Here is a 24071-nt window from a genome sequence, read left to right as displayed (position 1 = left end):
TCAGCAAAGTGAAGAGTGAGAGTTCCTTTTTTGGGAAAAGCTTTCACCAGTGGAAGCAGATTCTTCCCTCTGCTCCCTCCAAATATTTTCTCTGCTGTCAGCCCCCCTCCCCAGTAATCCCCACTCCCCTCACGTACACACGCCACCCCTGCCATTCCAATCAGTCAGCCCAGCATGTGCTCGGTTGAACCCTAGCCACCATTAAGGAGTGGTAGGGGTCATCATCTGCTTGACTGTTACTTGCCCCCCACACTTGTCATAACAGCAGCTCTGAGGTTTAAGGAGCAGAGCGACAGGGATGTTCTGCTCCATTCAGCTGTAACCTATGTGACAACTGCTCCTCGTGGATTGGGAAAGAGGAGGCTCAGAGCTGAGGAAAGCACTCTCACTCCTGGACAGACTGCGCTAACATGAGCCTCTGAAGCTTGCTCTCCTCAGTTTTGACCAGACTACATTGGATTTTTATTTATAATCTGACTCTGACTGACTTTTTTTTTTTTTTTTTTGTCTCGCACTTTTTTGCTCCTCAGGGCTGAATCTGTTCCTCTGCACTTCCACGAGGTGGAGGTAAGGTAAAGGCCGTGTGGGTGTGTGTGAGTGTGTTTCAGCTGAGGATATTACCTCATAGAGGATAAGCTGTGATTGAAGAGGTCTAACAGAGGTCTCTCACTCTGACTCCATTACTCTTATCTGAGCAGATTTTCTGTTCGGGTTCAGAGGGGAAGTTTTGACAGCCAGGCTTTACAGCCCCCTCTCAGCTCTGTGGCTCCTGACAGAGAGAAAGAGAAAGAGAGAGAGAGAGAGTGGAGAGGTGGTGACTTCATCCCCTCTCTTAACCAACCCTCCTCTTTCCCCCTCCTTTTTTGAGTTGTCTTTTTTTCTTTTTCTTTTTTTTTTTTTTTCTTGCACAGCACAGTCAGGCAGCATGCCAGCAGTTTTCATCTTGCTGCGGTCCCTGGTTATCAGGCTCCTCAGTAGCAGACTGGCAGGCTCAGTGGCACAGTTCCTCAGGAGAAGCCTCTCTACAGGCGCTGCCCAACTTGGCACGGCGCTGCGCCACGTCTGGGACCGCATTCGATCCCAGGAGTCCAAGGAAGCCATCCTGGGCTGTGTGCTGTGCATTCTCAACATGCACAAGAAGGTGGAGAACTGAGCTCTCCCTCCACTTTCTGTTCAACCCTCTTCTCTACTCGCCTGCTGAACAGAGACTGGACAACTGTTGAGTGAGGAGAGTGGACAAAGGGATGTGACAGACTTTTTTAAAAGCTCATTTGGACTTCAGTTTATTTTGTTTTCTTATAAGGACTCTGGTCATGTCTGAAAGCATTGTGAGGAAGGTGCAGCCCTTCACCATTGGGACGAGATTGTCAGTCCCAGCTGTGCCAAAATGCCAGGATTTCACACAGAGTTATCTGCAGAGCCCGAGTCTGGATAACTGCACGTTACAGCACAACCTGAACTCGCTCTACCTCAGCCGATCCCAGGTCTGTGCACATGGCCCCTGTCTCGTCTCACCTATCGTGAAGCAGGTAGCCCCGGTGAAATGCAACCAAGAGCACATGGCAGCAGAGGACCACCTGAACCAGAACATTGCCTCCCCCTCCACTGTCTCCAGATCCATCAAGAAGATCACAATCTCTGGGAAAGAAAGATCAGAGAACAAGTTGGCAGTGGGACCAGCACAGCTTTCCATCACAGGGTCCACATCTGAAAACAACAATAACAACAACAATGTCACAAGCACATCAGATCCACATCTGCCCAGGATTGTGGGGGTGAGCTGTGAGAATAAATCCAGTTCTCAATTTAAGGTACAGTACACACTTACTAATAAAAAATATGCAAATTTTAAAACAAAGGAAAAAGTGAATATCACATATGGGTGTGTTTTTTTTTTTTTAATATTGCAGCATAATTAAATGGCACTTATAGGAATAGAAATTTTAATTTTTACTCAATAGGACAAAATTTAGGTTATCAAAGATGTGTTCAAAATGATGTTTTTGTCACATAAACTACATACATGAAATAAATAATCATTTACTTTCAACAGTTAAAAAAAAATGCTGGTAATGTTTTTTCGAGCAAAGAAGTTAACCTCAGAGTTAGCATGGAAAGTGAAATACACTACTACTATACTACTTCGTACAATTTTTCAGAGGAACCCAAAAGGTTTTCCTCCACATTACTTGTAGTTTAATTATTTTTGAGGTATTGGTTTAAGTAGAATGTCTTTTATAACATATTGTTTTACACCTTTATTCTATCATAAAGTAAAACTTTGTATTTATTAATCCAAATTGATTTGTTTTTAAGAAGAATATGTAACGTTCGTGGTAGTTATGGTATTTTCCATAGGCACGTGCACAAACGTCTATAAAATGCTAATTACAGTTTGCCGTTTGTTTCTTGCCTGCCACAGTTTTCATCGTCCTGTCCACCTTGTTCGCCTCAATTGCAGTTTATTCTCTTCTTTGTATTTTAGGTTTTACTCAGAAAAGACAGCAGTGATGAATCTCAGCCCAAACACGGACAAGCCAGGGCGAAAGTGAACGGAGAGAAATCTGTCCAACAGGTAAGACGGAGCTATGCTAACTGCTAAATTAAAAACGAAAAATAGCTAGCTTTGGAAAAAACAACGACTTTTTTTTTTAATTCAGTGGAAGGATATTTAATCCAGAAAGCCACTGTATGAGCACCAACATTTTCTGATATTGGGTTTTTTGTTGTAGACAGTGATGTTATTTTTCCCAACTCTATCCAGACTGTAGAAACACAGTTGTTTTGTTGTGAGGCAGTGGGGTCTTAATAGCCAGCTGTGGAGTTGATGAATCTCTTGGAGTTTAGGAAGTGAAGTCATGTGGTGTGTTCGCCAAACTCAGTTTATTATATTATACATTTGGAGCAAAGTTACACAGAGGTGGAAAACGAGTTGTGGGAGCAACGTGTCTTTGAACACTTCACAAATAGCCTGTTGTTTCCTCTTGTTTGGCTCTGATGTATTATCGAAACAGTCTACAGAAGAAAAACAGTGTAAGTATATTGTAGGATATTGTTTAAAGTCAGTGGGCTGTTGGATTTGGCCTGTTCCTAGTTGAAGTCATCAGTGTGTGTTGTGGATGAAGTGCTGTGTTACAGCAGACCCCGCAGAGGCAGGGCTCACTGGAAAACATGAGGTCAGGGAAGATGTTAACAAAAGAAATGGCTCGCTGAAGTTAAGTCCTTATGGAGGCTGGTTATAATAACACTCTGACACAGCAATGGCCTCATTTCCCCTTTTAGGACAAAAAACTACAATAATGATTCACATCATCTCTTTTTCTGTAACCACAACAATACCTTGCTTTTCCTTTGCTCATACATTATTCAAGCAAGTGGCAAAAAAAAATAAAAAATGCTTATAATTACACAAGAGAAGGTGGTGGTGCCTTTACCCGTTCAGGGATGGAAGAGCGAACATGATCTACCAAAGGCCTTTAAAGGTGATATGTTTACATGTAAGGCTGACAGTAAAAAACGTCAGACATCCAAGGATCTGTCCACTCCTGCTTCCTTCATGTGCCCAGATGTTTCCTGATTGGAGAGCAGCAGCAGGCTTGTCCATTACTTAAGCTGTGCCAGTCGTGTTCATTTCATCTCACGCAGTGCTGACAGTAGGTTTTTGTTAAGAGGGACCTTGGGGCCAGTCTGACACATGTTGTTAATGTCTCTGGATGGGAAAAAAAAGGTATAATTAACATAAATGGACACTTAAACATCCCATAATTGTGCTTACTGTATTTACTTCTTACAGGTTTTTTCAGATGCAAGCATCATGTTGTGTTCAGGTTTTATCTAGATAAAAAGGCTGATTGCAGCTGATTGCAGTCAAATCGCTATCATGTTTTTAACACTTTGTTGTCTTTTTTGGGCGCTCACACAGATTTCATTCCCTGAATCGCAGAAGAAAGAGCCTCAGAGGAGAGAAAGTCATCCACACACACAGAATGAGGCCTCAGCAGCTGCTGTCACATCCCAGAGTGACTGCTTCACTCAGCGCAACTCGCTCTTCAACAAGGAAGTACTGCAGGTAAAATATGACATGCATGCATGTAGTATGCATTAGTATGCAAACTAAAAAATAATTAATAAAATAATTTTGGATCCCTGTTCATGAAAAGCTACTGCTGCACTTTCTCCCCTTGCATTTCTGTCTTCCCTCATATAATTAGAGACTAATAAAATTTTTGAGGAGGGTGTTTTCTTTTCCACTTCACTTTTCCAGATTATGCATATTTTGCAGATGGAGATGTTTAAAATCATTTTAGAATTACACTTATCAGAATCTCTCATTTCCTCTGATGCTGAATGAAAAGAAGCTGGACTGGGTTCATCTCAAAAGCAACAAGTTATGCTGCTGAGATGAAATCAGAATGAAAGCTGTCTGTCCCATGACTGAGAGCAAAATATGTACTGGTTCTTATTTTGTCCCGAGAACTGTATGAGCTGTGTTCAGCTGAGGGAAGAGAGGGAGGGGAAACCGCCACAAGTGAAGCAATTATTTAGGGATGAGATCATTGTTTGGCTCCATCTCTTCACGCCTATGGCCCAGAGAGACTCAGCCAAGCAGCACAACTGGTTGTGTTATCTCATCACTGCTTTCACCCCGGCATACAAGGACATTTTTCAGCGAGTTCGGCAGAGGGACATTTTTCAGCGAGTTTGGCAGAAGGACATTATGTCCAGCAGTTGGCTTTGTCATCAGATCTCTGTTGAGAAACTGTCCAAGTGATAGGCCACTTACTCCCAATAATAAGAAATTAATACTGGACATGTCAGCTGAAAGAAACATATGATGTATGTATGTGTTGAAAACAGCTCTGTAGCACGTCGTTAATGTTAACAAGCTTAGCAGCCCCTTTGCTCTTACTTGGAGCTTGCATTTCTGTTGCTTTTAGAGGAAACAGCCTTCAGTATTTCAACTTTATTTGAGAATGTACTTTAAATAGCTGTGACGTTTTGATGCCTGGGGATCTACTTGTTTTACAGGGATTTGGATAGTCAAGTCAGATTTTATTCATAAAGCCCAAAATCACAAATCACAAATGTGCCTCAAGGGCCTCAACAATCTGTACAGCATTGCTACACTAACTGTCCTCAGACCTTCAAATCGCACAAAGGCAAAAAACTGCTATTACCAATGATAATGTGTTATTACAGTATCCCATCACTGTGGAAGTGGAAGTAAGGTTTCCGCGGAGAGCGCGGCTTCATTGAGGGCCATCTGTCTCTGAGGCTGCTCTGCAAAACATCTCGCATTTCACCATTTCATATTCATGATAGACAAAGTAGAGAAAACTTCCACTTTCACATTCTTTTCAGGGCCAAGTTGCTTTACTGTGCTAAAAATGTAGCTTGTTGGTGATCATTTTACGAAGAGTAAAGATGTACACACTTTGTGAAAAAGTGAAAACTATGTTTTTCAGTTAAAATGCTAAAATTTGGAACCTTTGAAGCTTGTAGCAATTAAAAACAGTCAGTGGTACCCTCTTACAATCACCAAACTTCGAACATATTTTTAAACGTTTGTTCTGCGTTAATTGCGGTGGTATTTTCCTGTGTGGCAACAGATTTTTTGCAGAAATTCAGAAGCAGTGTTACAGTCTGAACTGCATGCATTAACTGTCTACTCTTCGTGGCTAGACTAAGGCCCAACTGTACATTTCGATAAACAGACCATTGTTGTGGAGAGTGTACAGGAAGAAACAAGGGAATCATAGACTTCCTGTATGAGGTCATTATAATGCCATGGGACCCAGTGTGAGGAGATAGGGGCAGGCCTGTTTTGTCAAGCTCTTTTCCTTCTGTTCAATCCAGAAATACCTCTGCTTCCCCCGGGGGCCTTGTAAAGTTAATGACCTGCCTCTCTGAGGAGAATTGACATCACATTTTAATCTACAACAAAGACTTGTTTAGTGTGCGGTCTTGAAAAGGGCTCGTGTTGAGTCTATTATGCAATATAAATCACACTGAATTTCTTGGGAAATAATGCTTTGATGTAATATTGCAATGACTTTTTTGTGTGCTTAATTGTTATTTGATATTCTGCAGAGTACACAAAAACAACACTGTGGAAAATAAAGTTCTGCTGATTTTATCAACTGTATTATTCATTAAGGATCACTTTGAGAAGTGGAAGAAACTGAGTTCATTTATTAATTTATTCGATTATTGTGACTTTGGTGGATCATGGACTTCTCACACTTCTCACTCCATACAAATATTGCCAGAGAATTTAGCTCTGCAGGACTAAGCCTTATGCAATCGAGTCCAGGCACTTGCCAAGAGAAACTTCTGCTCTGCATAATATGACATTGGAGAACAAAGGGCTGTTTTTGATGTGTCTGAGGCTCCATGTTACTCTAGGAAGAGAATCTGACCTGTTTGCTCTCCTGATCAGCAGAAACAAGACTGTGTTCACCACTGTCATAGATGAGTCTTGGGGTGTGAAAGGTCTAGATATAAATTTCTATGAAAAACATTACAAAAGAAATCTGATAGTAAATTTGTCACATTGCAATATGTGATATTGATGCATACAACTCATCTGTTGAGCACATTCTTTTCACATGTACATCACAGCATCATTTCACTTTTAGCACAGAATAAGAAGAAGAAGAATTCACTTCCAAATCAGTTATTATCGCTCCGGTAACTAGAAGGTCATCCACTTCTCTTAAGTTCACATTGAATTGTTGCACATCTGTAGTCAAATAACACTGTGGATATGACACTTATATAAAGAGTCAATGCTAATTAATACAATCTCAGCCATGTTATGTTACATCTGGTCTCTGAAGCTGATGCATTCTCAGAAATAAGAAGATGAATCAAGTCTATAAACAGACCTAAGTGGTCGACTGTGCTGTGTGTAAAGCAAAGTGTAAGATCGTAAACATTTTTTGTCTGTGTCTGTTTGTGATGTAGGCAGAGGCTTGGATCAAAGGCAAACTGCAGGATCTGAAGGATGGCTGTAATATTCAGCGCTGCCCCCTGCAGGACTGGGAGGAAGCCTCGCACACGCTTCACAGAGACCTCAGAGACTTTGAGAACACATTAATTCAACTCAACCAGGTAACAAAATGATTCAACACTAGGCTGGATTTGAACTGAAATATTATCATCTAACCAGAACAAGCACACCAGAGCAAACCACATTCAAAAGGAAATAATTATTTTAACTTTTTAAAATAATTATTTCCCCTATTTTTAGGTAATGGGGATCTGAATGGAATCATTAATCACTGTCTTTGGTGCTAAAAGGGTCTGTCAACTCACATAACACATAACATAATAGTCTCGTAGGCATTTCCAGTCGACCAGAGAGAAAAGCAGACCCTCAGTGTTCCAGACGGCTCTGTCAAGCCAGTTTATTCTTTCTCCCTCAGAGGAAAATGTTTGGAAATGGTACATTGCTGATAATTAACCTCCTTTGACACTCAGACAGCCCAGGAAGGGTAGAAGCAGAGCCAGGAGATTTTTCAGGGGTATATCCAAGACATTAATGGCAGTTTTCCAACAGTTGTGAAGCAATGACTCTAACAAACTTGAAGTGTCAAATGTACTCGGCCACTGTTGTGCATTAGTCTGTCTGCTCCATCTATGCTGAATTTGAACTTTCACTTTATGTTTCTTTCTGTTTCAAAAGATGGGTGAGCAGTTAATCTGCAAGTTGAACCCTACGTCTGATCTGGTAAAGAAGCAGCTCAGCCAGCTCAGGGACCAGTGGCACACGCTAAAACAGATGGCTGCAAATCAGACAAGGGCCCTTGGTGGAGCCAAGAACCTGCAGGAATTCAACAAAAAAGTGGACAAGCTGGAGGCATGGATTAAAGAGAAGGTAAAAAAAAAAACATTCCTCTCACCTTCTGTTATTATAGTTAGTGTAAGAAGTAAATTTAACCGCAGTGAAGGCCACTTTTGTCATCCTGTTTAAGGCCAGTTCTATTGAACTATTGAGTAAAACATGTTTTAATGATAATTTGTGTGGTATTTTAGTTTATTTCTGGCTGTATGATGCTAGCATTTTCTATTGGTTCATCTATGTTCTTATTTTCAAGTTTAACACTAATGTGAAACAGGATGAAATGTGAAGTACTTCAGATTATTCAGTTATTTTTATGCACCTTCATTTAAATTTCTCAGATAGTTCACCCATGAGTCTGAGAGGACAAACAGCTCTAATCAACAGTTGCCAAGATAATTGGCATGAAAAACAGCGTTTGCTAATACAGGAAATTAACTCAGTATCCTGAAGACATCTCTTGTTTGTTTATAATCACCAGTGTAAAACATCTGCCCATCATTATCAAAAAGCAATCATCTAGTGCATTTTAGGCCTGTGTTTATCTCTCTGTTCATGTCCATGTCTGGCGCAAGGGAACTAATGATTGATAATGGACCTGTAGGAACGTAATGGAGGATGTTACTTATGAAGTCTATAAAACATCCATCCCTGGAGGAGACAGTATTCTCCATTTAGTTCTTCTCACTCTTTCCTCTTTGCATTAGTCATTAGTATCAAGTTCAAAGTTTCTCTCCTAATGCTGACGGCTATTTCTGTTTAGCATCCTCCTTGGTAGCAGGACTAATGTGGTGTAATCCTGGTACCTCTGAAAAGAAATAATGGTTGGTTTCCTGATAAATGGGGGATATAAACACTGACTTTTATGTGTACCAGCAGGAAGAGGAGCAGTCTCTGGTGAATGTCCTAGGGGAAAATGTTGACAAAATGCAGCTTACCCGGAGAATTTTAGATCTGAAACAGGTGAGCATTGTAAAAGAACAAGCAAAAGAACTATTAATAATTAACGAAAGAACATTATACATGCTAAACAACTTTCTTGAGTTAAAGTTATATACATTCCCATATGTTAATGGTTTATATTACAATTTTGTAGGGGTTCCCAAGTCATTTATCTATGGCTGACTGTAATTTGTCTCCCAGGGTGTATGGTAAAGACAGCTGAGGTCATAGTTGGACTGTGTTCCCCTGTTTCCCTGCAGGATGAGCAGCTATACAGAAACCTTCACGAGGAGATCAACCACTTGGCCCTAAAACTGGAGAAACAAGGGAAGACAGATGGCAAAAACATCTCCAGCAGGAGGAAACACATCAATAAAATGTACACTTTGTCTCTTAAGTTGAACTGGTATGTTGCATGAAGCATATTCAATCTCAAGATGAATTGAAGACTGAACTTATCCGTATTGCCATCTGCTGTCTGTGTAGGTGGCTGAGGGTCCAGTCTCATCTAAAAAACTACCATGAAAATCTTCAGCTGGCACTGGAGGTGTCCTCGTTCTACCAACAGGCTGATAATACAGTGTTTGCTATTAATAACATGGTAAAATTCCCTGGCAGCTTAATTGTTTATTTTCCTCTTAGAGCTGTGATTCACATTTTACTCACTTGTACTGTTCTGTATCTTTTCTTTCAGAGGAAAAGCATATCTGCATCCAAAAAGCTGGACAGCTTCGGAGACAGAGAAATCCGTGACATTGCCAGTCAAATCATGGTAGGAAACATCTTTTTACTTTAAGCAGCACCAGTTGGTCAGATCCTGAAAGTGCGTTGCAGAAGCCTTCTCTAACTAACCTACAGGCCTGTGTGTGGTAGATGCTAGATGTTAGCGTGTCCCAGCTGTCTAATCTCCATCCCGCCCTGGCTGCTGGCGTCACACAGAAGCAGAGTGAGGTGAAGGACTGCTGGGCACTTCTTCAGAAGGTTTTAAGGTAAGACAACAGGCCAAGGATACCACAGAAAACTTGGTGGCCCTGTGAATACATGCGCCATTTCACCCAGTAACTGGTCCACAGGTTTCCATTGAGCTGGAACTGTATTTTGCTGTAATTACTCATCTGGTACCCGACATTAAAAATCTGCACTGGCAAAACCTAGAAGAAGTTTTCCAAATGAAAATGAGCTTTCTGTCTCTCTCTTGATTAGGCATGTTTGATTTGGGTTTGAATCACTGAAAAATTATAAGCAAAGTGGAGGACCGGTCCATCTGGGTGTCTGGAGACCGCCTGCCACTCGTAGCATCACTCACCACACACTTTTTGGTTTATAATATTCGGTTTTCTGCACTGGAATTTGACAAAATGTTTGCTTACTGTACTAGTTGAATAATGTCTTGGCTCACTGAGTTAAGTTGGCAACACGGTTTGTTCTCTTTTCACTATTAAACTCTTGCCATCACCTTGAATAGTCTGCTAAATCCAAGTTGAAACATGTTTACAAGAATATTTGGGATTTTTTACAGCATTTGTAAAACAGATTTATTGTTACTTTAATAGCCTACAGTAAGAATTCAGACTTGTTCATCATTATATTACCAGAAGCAATATCCACTTAATGAGCGCAGCCACATTTAAATGATGTGGTAATCTGAGAACCAAACTACAAGAAATGACACATTGATTGTGCACTGGGGTCCACACCTAATTACTGACAGTCTTACTGACGTACTGTTACATCCCTACAGCATGCGTTGTAAAACATGTGGCATTCTTTTAAATAATGTCCAAAAATATAAAAGGTAATTTCTGGGAAGCATCGGTACATTTCAAGACAATCTGTCCTAGATTTTTGATGCTTTTTGTACAAAAGTGGGATCTTGGAAGTGATGGTGAAAAGGTCAGGGGATCATTAAACTTTGTAACTTTGTTTAGAGAAGCGCATTTAAATCATTAGGATCCATCCTCTGGGGACTATGAATATTCATGACAAATCTCATATCAGTCTGGCCAATAGTTTTCATATTATCTTGTTCTGCCTCAAAGCGTTGGACTCGCCAACGGATAACATTGCAATCCTTAGACTCTACCTGGGCAAAAAGACTGAACATTTTCCATGTACATAATAATACTCCAGTCCACAGTTCTGACATCCATCTCCAACATCTCCTGCTTTCCAAATATTTCTTAGGCTGAGAGCTTCTCATGTCAGTGGGCTATCTTTAGATCCAAACATTACATCATCTCATCTGTCTTATCAGCTGTGTTTCATGGCTATTTAAACCAAATAACACAAACACTGGTAGAAAACTTCAGAGCCATAATTGGAGTTCATCATGGGCCTCTGAAGCCCTGCCGTCAGCACCACAGTAACCTCCTGCTCTGCTTGTCCTGCAGGAGTGACAGGAACACACTCTCTCCCATTGGCCCCGCTTTCACCAGGGAAGATGCTGACCCCCTGACACTGGCCCGAGAACCCCAGTGCAACGTGGGAACGGAGCCACAAAGGATCATGGGAAAGGAGGTGAAGGAGGAGCAGAATCGTCTGAAAGGCTGTGTGGTAAGTAGCTACGGTATTTCATTCTATTACTGGAGAAACCACACTGTGGCTCATGACTGGGAGAGAACAACGCCATCAGTACTGGCAAACGATGAGCTCAGCCTCTTCCAGTGTTACGACATCTGTGGCTGCAGAAAATGACGCACTTTGTCCTTTGGTTTGGAAAATGCCTGATTTACAATTTCAGCAGGTTTTTACTAAATAACAGTATTTCTGGAGTCAGATGTGCTATAGAGCAGTGGTTTCTATTCTTGGCACCCAACATACTGTTGGTTTTCCATCCTACCAGCTAGTTAGTGGCACTTAATAACATCATCTGATGTCCCAATGGGTGAGGAAGCCCTTGATAAGGTGGTTAGGATGAATACCAGTTTGGCTCTAAAACTCAGAGTATAGAATATCTATAATCTATCTCTTCACAAGAACCTTAGTCTGTAAATGTTATGAATATTGCTCTGTAGGAGTCACAGGAAGAGCTTTTTGAGGTGTTATTTACCCTGGCACAAAAATTACGTAAGTTTCCATGAAAAATGTCAAGCCGTGACTGTACAGCATGGTTGAACGGTGGGCCAGAGCAAATATGCTTTTCCTGTCGACCCAAAATTGTACTTTATGTTAGAATAATATCTTGGGCTTTCAACCACTCTAAGAAAAGTACACATTCATTGGATTAATACTGTACTAATAGATGGTCTGTAGGTCAATCCAGGGTGAGTGGTCTATCTGCAGAGCATGTGGATTTCTCAGATACAACATTCCTCATCTTGGAGGCCTACCAGCATTTTATTGAACACATGGGTGCTCTTATAGTAGTCCCACTGCCCATAAACTTACAAGGAAATACTATTTGCGTCTTTTAGAAGAGGAGGTATTCAGAAACTTAAGTGTGTGGTATGTTAAAAACCAGTAATTATGTGTATATTTAGTCTTTTAAGTTAGCACATTAAATCTCTTCCCAATCCATAAGTGAATGCACAGTGGCTGTTTGGGTTCAGCCCAGAGGTATCCCATAATGCAATGCTCCTCCCCTTTTGTTGACCCTGAGTTCTCGTGAAATCCCTGCTGTGCTTCTGGCCTTGTTTTGCCCAGTGAGAAAGTGCCCAGATGCTTGAGGAGAGAAAACTCCACTCTTTCCAGTCTCCCCTTTTTTCTGGTTCAGTTTATTTCCCTGTTTTTAGGCTGTTACTGGCCTTGTGGCTTCGCCACCTGTGACAGGAGCCCATCAGGCCAGCAAGCCTCAGTCAGTTGTTTCTCTCAATGGGCACTGAGCTTGTTTCCATGGCCATCCTGAGCCCTTTCAGTGCAGTTAGTACTCTTTATTACAGTGGGAGCTGGAGTTACCTGGGTGCACTGTCTGTGGGAGCTCCAGTTGTTACTCTTTATGGACTCCAAACAAAACCTGGGAGCCCAAAAGCCAAACACAGAGCCAGGCATAACCACCAGTTGAACAGTAAAAGTAATTTGTCACATGCTTTCGCAGCGCTTTAACTTCAGCTTCTGGGTGTGCTGAACTGAGTACAGTGGCCTATTTTTAAGGGTCCAAAATGCAGCCGCACAGGTCTGTTGGCTTGTAGTGACTCTGAGACGTTTGCATACGTGCTGGTAGACAGCACTTGCAGTGTATCTGCGAACACGTTAGCACACTTTCTTTGTCATGGTCTCCCCCTCTGGTGAAATTTAACTCTGTCAATTAAATGTAACTGTAAATGTTTTAGTGTCTGTATGTGCATGGGTACATGCATTATAATCTAAATGTCCATGTCTGTGTTAGCAGTGGTATGGCCTCTTGTTTCTGGAGGTAAACATGGCTATCGTCTGTTTCTCAGGCTAATTGTAGCCAGATGCTGGGGCTGCAGACCAGATGGGATTGGTGCTAAGTGATAGTTCTTGGCTGACATCACTTCATAGCACATTGCAGAAAGACACAGAGGGGAAGAGGAGCTCAGTGGAAAACAGATAAGAATCAACAGTACCCAGATAGGGAGAAGTATGCTGAAATACGAGATGATTGGATGAGGCCAAAAACACAGAATACCATGGAATATGACATAGAAAATCAGTAAATGGCTATTTTTTGCTGCAGCTGACGTAATTGTCTTTCATATGGCTGAGTAGGATGTTGAGTGCACCACAGGACTTGTTTACAGTGGAAGCCACTGTGGAGGATTAAAGACAGAAGCAAATATCTGAGGAGGAGATATCAGTGATGGTTATCAACTCCGTCAAATGAATCACAGTAGAATGTTAGTTTTGCAGCTTGAACACATAAATGGGCCGATAATGTGCTTCTCTGAAACTCAGACTTGCCTATAAAATGGCTGGCATGTTAGTAAATGATGTTAGACCCCTTCAATTTACTGCATCTCTCGCATAATTTTGGAGGCGACACTTTTCTGTCTGACTCACGTCTTCTATAAGCCCAGTCAAAAAATAACATGATTAAATTAAATTTACTCCATAAAACACTATTATTAATGGATGTTTTGTGCTTTTTGGCTGTTGTGTAAATTCAGCATTTCTGATTTTTTTAATTTGAAAGCACTGACTGATGCATATTTGCCTTGTTGGTTGTTAGAGATCTTACTTGTGCCAGCACTTTTTTACTAGCATATGTAAAAGACATTATGTTATATAGAACAATTAACACAGCATGGTTGGCATAATTCATACAGTTAGACAGAGAAATGTCAGCATAAGTAAATGTAAATTCATTGTTTATTTTTCTCTGTTATATTTATGCCAACTAGATTTGGTAAGTAAAGCCCATAGAAAGAAGTACAAACAAGTATGTACAGTGCCAAAAATCAAACCAAAAAATATCAAACACACACTGCTGCATTGGTCCTGTTGGACGCTATTGCAATACAGTGTTTAAGACAGCCTTTTGCAATGGACTGCAGTTGGTAAAAAGACCAACTATCAGGTTATCCTTCTTTGCAATAGTCCAGATACATGTAGCTCTCATTGGAAACCGCAGAGCCCTTTGGCCAACCTTTAGAATACTCAGATGGTTGTAAAAGAGGCTTAGTGGCTGTTGACGTCTTTAATATATTTCTGCACATAGACAAGGTCTGTAGCTCTGGCACTGACCTTTCTAAAAACTCCACTGCATAGTTCTAAACAGAGACAGAGTGGACAGCCATGGAAATCAGAAAAAGAAAAAACACTGCTGTATTTAATGAGAATTGGGCATAGGGGATTTAAAGAAAGGGTTGTATTTCCAACTGCAATGGTTCTTTGGTGCTTTTTAGTCATCAAAGTGGTATAGCACATGTTGGCAACCTTGTTAGGTGTAATGTGTTCATTCATAAAGCAATTATCATTTATTTAAACATTTACTGCCATCTGTAGTATTTTATTACAAACTTTGATGCTGTCAAACAGAAAAAGCTGCTTGTATCTGTAGCCTGGTCTGGGTTATTTCACTGAGAATAGCCAACCTTTGAAAGAAAGTGTGCTTTTGGGTAATTTACAGGAGAGACTTGACTCTACTGTGGGCAGCTGTCCATGTTGTCCAGCCTCCAGCCACATTGTAACATTCACATTAGCAGTGAGCTATAGCAATGCCTCATTGTCTAGTGACTGGTCATAGCATGAAATCCTCCATCTGAGATGTTTATGCATCTCGTCAACATTTATTCGGTGGATGGCTGACAGAGAAAGCAAAACATTACTCACATGTCATGTTGCTGATCTTTTAGATTTTCCTACAGAGACTTTTGCTCTTTTATCCACAGAGTATTGTTGAATGTGGGAGTGGTAGGAGAACACCGAGCAGCCAAAGCCAGGAACAGCAATCAGTGAACCACACCTCTTCGCCCATGGGAGACAGCCCTGGCTGTGCAAATGATGTCATGGTCAGACATCAATTGAAGGGGGAAAGGTGACATTTCAGCCTGGCTTCTCCCTCTCTCTCTGTGACTTACATAATGAGAGGTCTTTATGTAAGTCATAATTGGAGTCACATGTCTGTGTTTTCTTTGCAGCAGGAAGCCCAGAGCAGAGCCTAAAGTTGCCTCTGTCCCACCAGGCCACCCACAGCTTCACATACAGCTTCAGAAGTTCACCGTGTCTGCTGACAAGGTGACCTGACCCCTGCTGGGCACACCTGCATTTCCCTTTACACCAAAAATCACCTTTCCAAACCGTCTGTATACACTACAGAACATATGCTGACACAGAAACGGTTCATCTTGCGTAAAATCCTGTGAGCTCAACCTCAGAATTCATTACTATGAATGGTCAAGTCAGCAATGCAGTTGTACTCATCAGTTATTACACCCTTTTCTTGTAACCAGCCACAGACGTTATGTCACATTTTTAAATGAGACTTAGTTGTCGTGTGTTCAAGTGTGACTTGTGTGCTACTGTTTTCTCGTTTCCAGTAACTGTCTTGATTTTTTTTTTAAACAAATGCTGAGTGTGCTTAAAGGTCAGGATAGGCTACATCACCTGGATCCTGGTTGCTGTAGCTCTTGGCAACTAAATGCCATCTTCGTTGCAATCAGATATTCCTCATTTAAATTGTTCCTCTCTGTAATTCTTTCCCTGTTTGTCTCTTCTCTCCACGTCAGACTCTGTCCTGGCTGAAAGACAACGTGTCCATGGCCACACAGGTGTGTTCAATAGCCAGCTTTGAGGGACTGGAGGCTGCCAGGAGGTATCAACACACTCTGGAACAAGAAATCCTCACTAACAGAGCCAGGATAGAGGTGGTCAAAAGGGTAAGCGGAGGCACACTGTCACATTCAGTTTCTCTTAAAACATAAGCACTGGATGAATGTCCTAAATAAAAACATTCCCCATATTTTGCAAACCGGGCACCCTGACAGGTCTGGTTTGTGTACTAATCAAATAACGAGCTGACATTTCTACTGAGACAGCTTTAGGTACCCAAAGCTTCAGATTAGGTCTATATTTCATAACAAAATTCCCAGTCCTAAATCATCACATGCTCTCATCAGTTTAACGCTCCTTCCTCAGGAGGGCCACGGACTGGTCCGTGCACAGCACCCAGGCAGCGCCAAGATCGAGGAGTTCCTCGGCCAGCTGGAAGTCCTGTGGGAAGAGTTGCGGAGGAGGCACCAGAGGAACGCTGTGTTTCTGCAGGCCTCAGAGGAGCTTGGTTTTAGGGTAAGATTCATAAAATATTTCACAACAAGCAGTTGAATTCTTGAGTCATACTGAGGCAATTACTCACCTCTGAAGTTATAGGGGAGCTTTATGGTTATGACGGATGATTCTGGATCAGTCCTCCCACTGTGAGACACTTTATGCTGGCCCAGAGCCTGGGCTGTATGCACTCATGGTTAGAAGCTCCTTTACTTTCATCTTTACTACCTTAATTGGTAGAGTCTGTATGGTAGATCCCCAAGTTATGAAGGCTAATTCAAGGGACATAAATTCAAGTTTCCATATAATTCAATAAGGAGATGGAAAGAGGCTGCAAATTTACCCAGACTGATGGCTTAGTTGGAAAGTGTGAATCTTTTAGTACAAAGGTGTAGGTCAGAGCATGATCTACTTCCATTAGTTATTCTGTACCTGTTACTATCTCTTTTGTACAGTGCATTACTTCTTTTTGTTTTCACTGCACACCACACTACTTGCAGATCACAGCAGCAAAACTTCTACATTATTCGCCTGTCTGCTTCTCTACTGTATAGGTTGTAAAAGTGCTCCAGGCCCTGGGCAGCCTGGAGGCCTGGTTGGAGTCCGTGGAGCTTTCCATAAAGGAATCTGCGCTAGCCGGTGACCCAGAAACAATGAGCATGGCTGAGAGGGAGAGCTGTCTTCTGGAGAAAGAAGTGGCAGCACGCAGCCTGGAGCTCAGTGCTCTGAGGCAAGAGGTGGACCGTCTCCACAGCCACAGTCACCCACAGACACAATGCCTGCCAGCACGCATGGAGGAGGTGGAAAGAAAGTGAGTTTTTCAGAGGAGGAGAGGGAAAGGTCAGGGGTGCCTCGATGTCTCTCATCATGGAAGATGTTATGGATGAGTCTTCAGACTCTGGTAGTTTTTGCTCGTCACTGTGGTCAGGAAATAAAGTAAGAATTTTGTCAGTGTTTCCAAGAGGTCACAGGTTTATACTCACCATGTCTGTAATCCAACATGGAAGGGTTTATTCATAAAATCCCCTGTTCTTATTTAAGACAAACAATTTCACCCCATAAACCACAGAAATATATATCCATAGATCTCAGGAGCTGCTTTTTTTCTCTAACCTGGCAAAAAATATTCTCCATGCGCTCATTCACTGCAAGACTCTCAAGTTTATTCATTTGTGATTCATGCAGCACTTAGTGAGGTCTACCCCACAGTCCTGACATGCACTTCACCCACAGCTTGTCAGTGTGTGTCAGAGTCACCCATTCCATGTTTGCAAGGTGACGCCTCTCTTTGGTTGGCCCTCGAAAGACAGGTTGTTGCCATGGGCTCTCAGTAAAACCTTATGATGTTGGCCTTTTTTACAGGACATACCTATGTCCATAAACACAAGTTCAGACTCTGTAAAGAACACAAAGCTGACCAAAGAAAATAAAGAAACGGAAAGGGCTTGGTTTAAGTGTTTCCAGGGTGGGGGTGTTATATGGAGCAGGGATGGACACTGGTGCAGTCTGAGGGACCATTGATGCAGGTAGAGGCTCTCACTGGGCAGCTGTAAGACAGTTGGGATGATGTCATTATTTAACACTACATACAAGCAACTTAAGGCTCATTTATTCTGGAAAAAATACACTTTCAAATTGCTGCCTTTACCATCCCAAGTATAAACTCTGTACGGACAGAGTACCTTCATGCCCTGAAGTACAGGATGTGTTTATGTGACACATGATATATGATTACATAAACAGTGGTCTAGTATGGTAACTTGTGGTCTATGTAATGTGGTTCTGTTGAAGTATGTAGGGTTGTATATAAGGATGTGGATTACAGTTAAGGTGTAGCTGGCCATTGAAACATTCCTGCTGGTGTGTTTCCTAGGTACCACCGTGTCCAGAGTGCCCTGACCCAGCAGAGCTCAGAGCTGCAGGACACACGAATGCTGACTGAGTTCCTGGAGCGCGTGGAGCTGGAGGAGAGCCAGGACGGCTGCAAGTATAGCCTGGGCCAGGTGAGAAACATTTTACCAAAGATGGTGCTCAAAGGTTCATCTTGGCCAAAGTTAAATAAAAAAAATCTAATTTAACTATAGTTGTTTCTAAAAAAAATACTGATTTCTGCCTCGATCCCAAAGCAATTGAGGTGAATGGAATTTCATTCATGATGCTCAAAGTATAAAAAAATAAAACAATTAAGATTCAACAGGATCATGCCTTTCCAGAAACAATGTCCTGACTCCAATCAATAATCCACAGATCTCCCTTAGAACAGAACTACTTTCTACTGAAGATATAGTCCTCACCGTAATAGGTACTCTGTTTCTGGATACAGATGTGGCTGATGAATTTTTCAGTTTAATTAAACATTATTCCATTCACTTCCATTGTATTGGGTGGCATTAGAAATGAATATAAACCTGAGCAAATAAAACCAAAACTATCTGCTTGACTAAAGACCACTATGGTGAGAAAGTGTTTTTTATTATTTGGCTTTTTTTAATAATGGTCCATTCATTCAACTACTGTAGATTATTCAAATAGCAATTTTTCTGTCTGTGTACCTACCAGCCTCTCCACAGTGAGATTTCCTCAGCTCCTACATTGCTTGGACTCCAAAGCAGTAGCAGTGGTGAGCCCCTGATAGAAAGCATGGGGGACCCTGTGGAGGAACTACGTGAGGCTGTAGAGATGCTGAATGACACTGTTAGGGAAAGAGGCCGATCGCAGAGCCATGACCAGGCCATCCAGGAGCTGCTGAGCAAGGTAAGGAGATGGGAATCAGTTAGACAATGTGTGCATATGGCAGCTCTACATCTAGTTTATTAGAACTGATTGTGGCCACAATGTTTGTTAAGTTATAATGACCTTAGACGATGCTGAATAGTCTGAATGGTTTTTAAATCGTTCTACTTTTGTCACAAACAGTTGCACAAACCAATAGTGCCACATCTGGTTTCCTTTTGTCTGTGGCTACGACTTTAATAGGCCCCAAACGAGCCACCACTCCCCTTCACATGAGCGTTTTTGCGTTAATTCGATTTATTCTTGGTAAAAAAATCAGTACACATGTCAAAATAGAACATACACACATGCCTGGAGGGGACTTCCTGACAGCATTTTAAACACTAATTTGCAATGTGGCTCTCATTGGAAAACAAATAATACACAGTGCAGTATAATGACTTAATGGCATCCTACAAGTACTCATGATGACTTTGTGCCTCACCAGCATGCCAGCCTGGCAGTGCGTGTGGAGGAGTGCTTATGCTGCAGCAAGGAACTCAGCCTGGACATACTAGAGAGGGAGACAGACATGGCTGTCCAGTGTGAGCCAGACCGCTGCGGCCTAGAAGCTCTGCAGGAGAAGCAGGACCACCTGGAGGTGAGAGGAAGATGCTGGCACATGTTGTAATTTTGGTGTAAACATTTATAATGATTCACTGGTGCTAATATGATCCAGTATTCCATTCCACTGACTCTTGATTCTGGACTTTTTGCTCTGTGTAATGAAAAAAGGGAAGCCCCCTCCCCATTCTCGCACTTGCCTCCAACACATTGTTCCACAGTGTGTTTCCTGTTGTGCCAGATTTTCTCACATCTAAAAAAGGGCCAGCCCACCCCGCTTTGTGCTGTGTTTAATTTATTATATAAACTGTGCTATGCAATCACACACATACACACATAGAGCGTGCAAAAGTTTATTATTCACACAGGATATTTATTTATGCCTGTGTGAGTCACTGTTCTGTAAGCTCTCAAAGTGTGTGTGTGTTTGTGAGTAAATGTGGTGGGGTGTGTATGTGCCTCCGTGGGTCATGGGGTTGGAGATGTGAGGTTGGGAATGGTAAAGTTCTGTGTGAGTCATTTTTGGGCAGTGTTATGTTTATCACACATACACACACACACACACAGCTGTCTGGACTTGATACCATTGAAGAGCAGAAATGACCTAATCTCCTAAACTGAAATAACTGTGCCGTCAGCAGACAGGCATTCGCAACTCAGTGTTGTTGAAGCTTACTGTAGCTGAGAAACGTTATGAAGTATTACTCCCAGAGAACCCTCAACTCTATTAATTACTGCCTCGTCAAAGGGAGAAAAAAATGGTCAAGATTGCAAGCTTGCTATAGCGTGGCAGCCCATATGTAGACCATATGGGTCTCTAGCTGAATAATATGCATAAAGCTATGGGGATGAGGTCATAGTCTTACAGAGATACAATTGGTACAGGCTGTCTGAGTGATACCGGGTTTGATGGGAGATGATAGATTTTTACTTTGATTCTCCACAGATTGACTATGAAATCATCAGGGAGGAGGTGAAGGAGATGGAGAACCTGGCCTCTCGGTTGGAGGAGCTGTGCCCAGAGAGAGTCCATGTACTTGGGGCAAAGATCCAGGCTATGCTGCAGGCCTGGACCGAGCTGGGAAAGAGTGTGACGGAGAACAAATCCCGTCTGCAGGAATTTGTGCAGCTCCAGGACTTCTTCAGGAGCTACCTCGCCATGATGTAAGCAGGGCATGGGGATGCTTTGACCCCTTTCTGAGCCAGACGTTCTTTTGTAATGCTCTTTGTGAAAACATCTGCCCATTACGATATCTTTTCAAGGAAAGAACAGGATGTTCTACTTGTCAAGTACAGGTCTCTGGTGGAATGTATAATTTAAGATGTGCTGAGGAGGTCAGCACAAGTTTCCTGGGCCGAGTGTGACAAGGCGATGAATGTCTGTCCTATCAGGGAGTCTGGTCATTCTCATGTTCTGTGAATGTATGGCTTTTCTCACAGCCCTGTTCCTTGTCTCCTCACCCCCTCTTACCCCACCCCCACTCCTCTGGATAGCTCATGGACAGAAGACACCAGGTCATGCATTTTCTCAGATACCGCCTTGCATCTTGGGAAAGATGGGCAGAGGCCCCTGGCTGCAGAGCTGGACATACAGATTGAGCAAAAGTTTGAGGAGTTTGATGAGCTGGTAGCCACGGGGAGGGGCGTTTTAGACAAAGAACACCACCTCACACAGATGGTGAGCAGCACTCACTGTGATCCTTGAATGTATTGTTTGATTAATTTTTTTCTGCTTTTACAAACCCTGTGTAATGTCTTGCAGGTTAGAGAACGCATGGAAGAACTGAGGAGTATGCTTGGATGGATCTTGGTGCATTGGAGGGCTCAGAAACAACAGTGGCTTCACAAGAAGAGCAGACAGGAGCCTTCCCAAGATAACATTTACTCTGAGGCCACAATGTACTCCCCATTAACAGAGGTACATGAGCAGAAAGGCACCTATTGTAGGGATAGACTTGGACAGAATTGTGCCCTTTGTGTACAGTGTCATATTTAACAAATCAAGGTTTGTTTGTTTTTTTAAAGTTTGAAAAGTAAAACAACTAATAAACCACAAAATCATAATAATCACATAATAAATCACAAAACCTCAAAAATGAAGGACTGAAAGATGAAGACAGGCTTTTGATGAAGAGTGGGGGAAACAATGCTAGTGTCTTGTTTAAAATGTTTCCTGCTATCGTAAATAAAACATTGGTGCTATAGATTGAATAATTTTCTACCAATGTACATATTTGTTAATTCTTTCTTTCATGGCTTCCTAAACAGAGTTTAGCTCCTGAGCTGGAGGCCTACCAGTCCCATCAGTCCCCAGTCATCAGCATTGATGAAGACAAATTAAAGGCAGCAGGAGACAGCCAATCCTCATCCCTCCTGCCCAGACAAACCGGACAACAGGAGGAGAAGCAGATAGAGGATGGGTACGAGGTCATGAACAGTATCGGACCACGTGGGGGCGAGGCTTCCTCCTCAGAGTCTCCCAAACCCTCCATTGTGGTCCTCAAAGAGCCAAACAGCCCCACTCTAGGGGGCACGGTCAACCTCATCCTTAGCTTTGGTAACACAGGGGACAGCCAAGTTCAGTTGCTTGACCCACCTGCTAGGACTGATGAGGTAGTGGAGGACACCTCTGAGCCTGTCCACAGGGTGAGAAACGCATTCATCACTTCACTCTAGAAGTCACGAAACATCATTACAGAGTACAGGCATTACTGGCTACACACATTTCTTCCCCAAAAGTACTGAAACAAATGATATTTATTGCTGTTCTTGAAGGACAATTCAGTAACATTCATTCTCTGTAATGACATGCATGGGATCTCCCTCCTAGACTGTCTGCTGCTGTTCATTCCTCCCTCTCCTTTGGCCTTCATATCTTCCTTTTTCCCCATTTTCTCCCTCAGCCCACTGTGCCTCAATCTTCTGCCTGTAAAAACTTTTGGAGGCGCTGCCAGGGGCTTTTGGAAAATACTTTGGGTAGTTTAAAGCGAAAGAGAAAGATTTATCGGCAGAGTGCAAATGAGGTAAATTGCGCGGATTGAATTGGAATTGCATGCTGCGTCTCAAAGTGTGCTGGGGATGCATGCTGTGTGTAGTTGTTTTCTGGTGGCAGCATGCTCTACTAACCCTGTTACAAGGTACAGTCGGTATACTGCCTCCCCACGTTGTTGCCTTGTCAGTTAACCATGAGTGAAAGGAAATAAGTCACGCCAGAGTGCAATCATATCTGCACTCACACCATCTCCAAAGACATTGTGGCTTGAAAATTTACATTTAATGAGAGAAAAGTGAGAAAAGACAACAAACCATTTTACTGTCAGATTTCCCACATAACCGCACTCATAAACGTAAATTCAAAACCAAGTAAAGTCTGTTTCTAATGAAGTATATTATGTTATGATATTTAGTGGGATGGGAAAGGAGAGGTGCTACTTTCACAATCCATTAGTTAAAATATAAAAATAATGAATGAAATGCAGTGATACATCTGATCTCCAATTAGTGAACAATAATTTGCTCTGTTTTCAGAGAGAAACCCTGTTACCAGTTTGTCATAAATTACCATAATCTATACATTGAATTTATACCAAATATAGTTTTAGGTCAACCCAAAAGTTTATTTCAGTTATATTAAAATTGTATTAAAAATGTTTCGAAATCGATTCATTTTCTTCAAATGAAAGTGGCTTGAAGAAATGGATTGCAAAATATCTTTGAGGGCATTTTATTTAAGAATAGACTATGAATATTCTTAGCAGTATTTGCATTTAAAGGAGTCATGTAACTTGTCATACAGTCCAGCCTCATTAACGAGGTATTTACTAAGTAAGTTTGAGGCACTGAAAACAAATGTGTGTAATTAGGATTTCCTAGAATGAATGTGAATCCATCTTTGCAATAATCTGTCAGTTGTCACTTGGCCCTTTCAGCTTGTCTTGTGTAAACTGAGATGAATGGTTTAAGTCCCAACAGAAAAACAAACAGTGAATCAGTGTGTTTATAATCCAACTTTCCTCCGACATTAAAACTTTTCTTTGGACCTCAGCTTGTTCAATGAGCCAGGTTTTAGAGCTGGAAACAGATAGACAGAGACAGAATGAGGGTGATGAGTAAGAAAGCACACAGAGTCATCTCCCTGCTGTGAATGTTGACAGAAGCTCTCTCTGCTCATGATGTAAACCTGGTCTTGTTTGGATCTTCGTGGCTTTGCCACAATTGTGTATAATAAGTGACCTCACCCTCACTTCCTGTGAAACTTGTGCTCCAAAATGGCTCCCAGTAGGAG

The 24071-nt window shown here is 41.9% G+C and overlaps 1 protein-coding gene across 4 annotated transcripts in view; it reads left to right on the top strand.

The window, feature by feature from the left end:
• The first annotated feature begins 1167 nt into the window (after positions 1–1167).
• The window catches only part of LOC130181529 (uncharacterized), a 29332-nt gene continuing 6428 nt past the window's right edge, over positions 1168–24071 (top strand). The window contains exons 1-24 of one of the 4 annotated variants that reach the window (XM_056395793.1): positions 1168–1811; positions 2486–2575; positions 3923–4069; positions 6967–7113; positions 7688–7879; positions 8723–8806; positions 9046–9164; positions 9272–9386; positions 9480–9557; positions 9659–9774; positions 11176–11338; positions 15076–15221; positions 15325–15421; positions 15913–16062; positions 16322–16471; positions 17005–17261; positions 18324–18453; positions 19010–19204; positions 19671–19823; positions 20733–20950; positions 21281–21464; positions 21549–21704; positions 22055–22432; positions 22690–22809. In XM_056395793.1, coding sequence (XP_056251768.1) covers positions 1314–1811; positions 2486–2575; positions 3923–4069; positions 6967–7113; positions 7688–7879; positions 8723–8806; positions 9046–9164; positions 9272–9386; positions 9480–9557; positions 9659–9774; positions 11176–11338; positions 15076–15221; positions 15325–15421; positions 15913–16062; positions 16322–16471; positions 17005–17261; positions 18324–18453; positions 19010–19204; positions 19671–19823; positions 20733–20950; positions 21281–21464; positions 21549–21704; positions 22055–22432; positions 22690–22809 — 4083 coding nt within the window. In that variant the 5' untranslated portion in view covers positions 1168–1313. Of the gene's footprint in view, positions 1812–2485; positions 2576–3922; positions 4070–6966; positions 7114–7687; positions 7880–8719; positions 8807–9045; positions 9165–9271; positions 9387–9479; positions 9558–9658; positions 9775–11175; positions 11339–15075; positions 15222–15324; positions 15422–15912; positions 16063–16321; positions 16472–17004; positions 17262–18323; positions 18454–19009; positions 19205–19670; positions 19824–20732; positions 20951–21280; positions 21465–21548; positions 21705–22054; positions 22433–22689; positions 22810–24071 lie in introns of all 4 variants that reach the window. The other 3 variants (XM_056395794.1, XM_056395792.1, XM_056395796.1) reach the window with 3 other exon arrangements.

This window comes from Seriola aureovittata, chromosome 14 (assembly GCF_021018895.1).
Source record: "Seriola aureovittata isolate HTS-2021-v1 ecotype China chromosome 14, ASM2101889v1, whole genome shotgun sequence".
NCBI lineage: Eukaryota > Metazoa > Chordata > Actinopteri > Carangiformes > Carangidae > Seriola > Seriola aureovittata.
The sequence above is the reverse complement of the archived record's forward strand: the minus strand, read 5'-3'. Positions and strand labels throughout refer to the sequence as shown.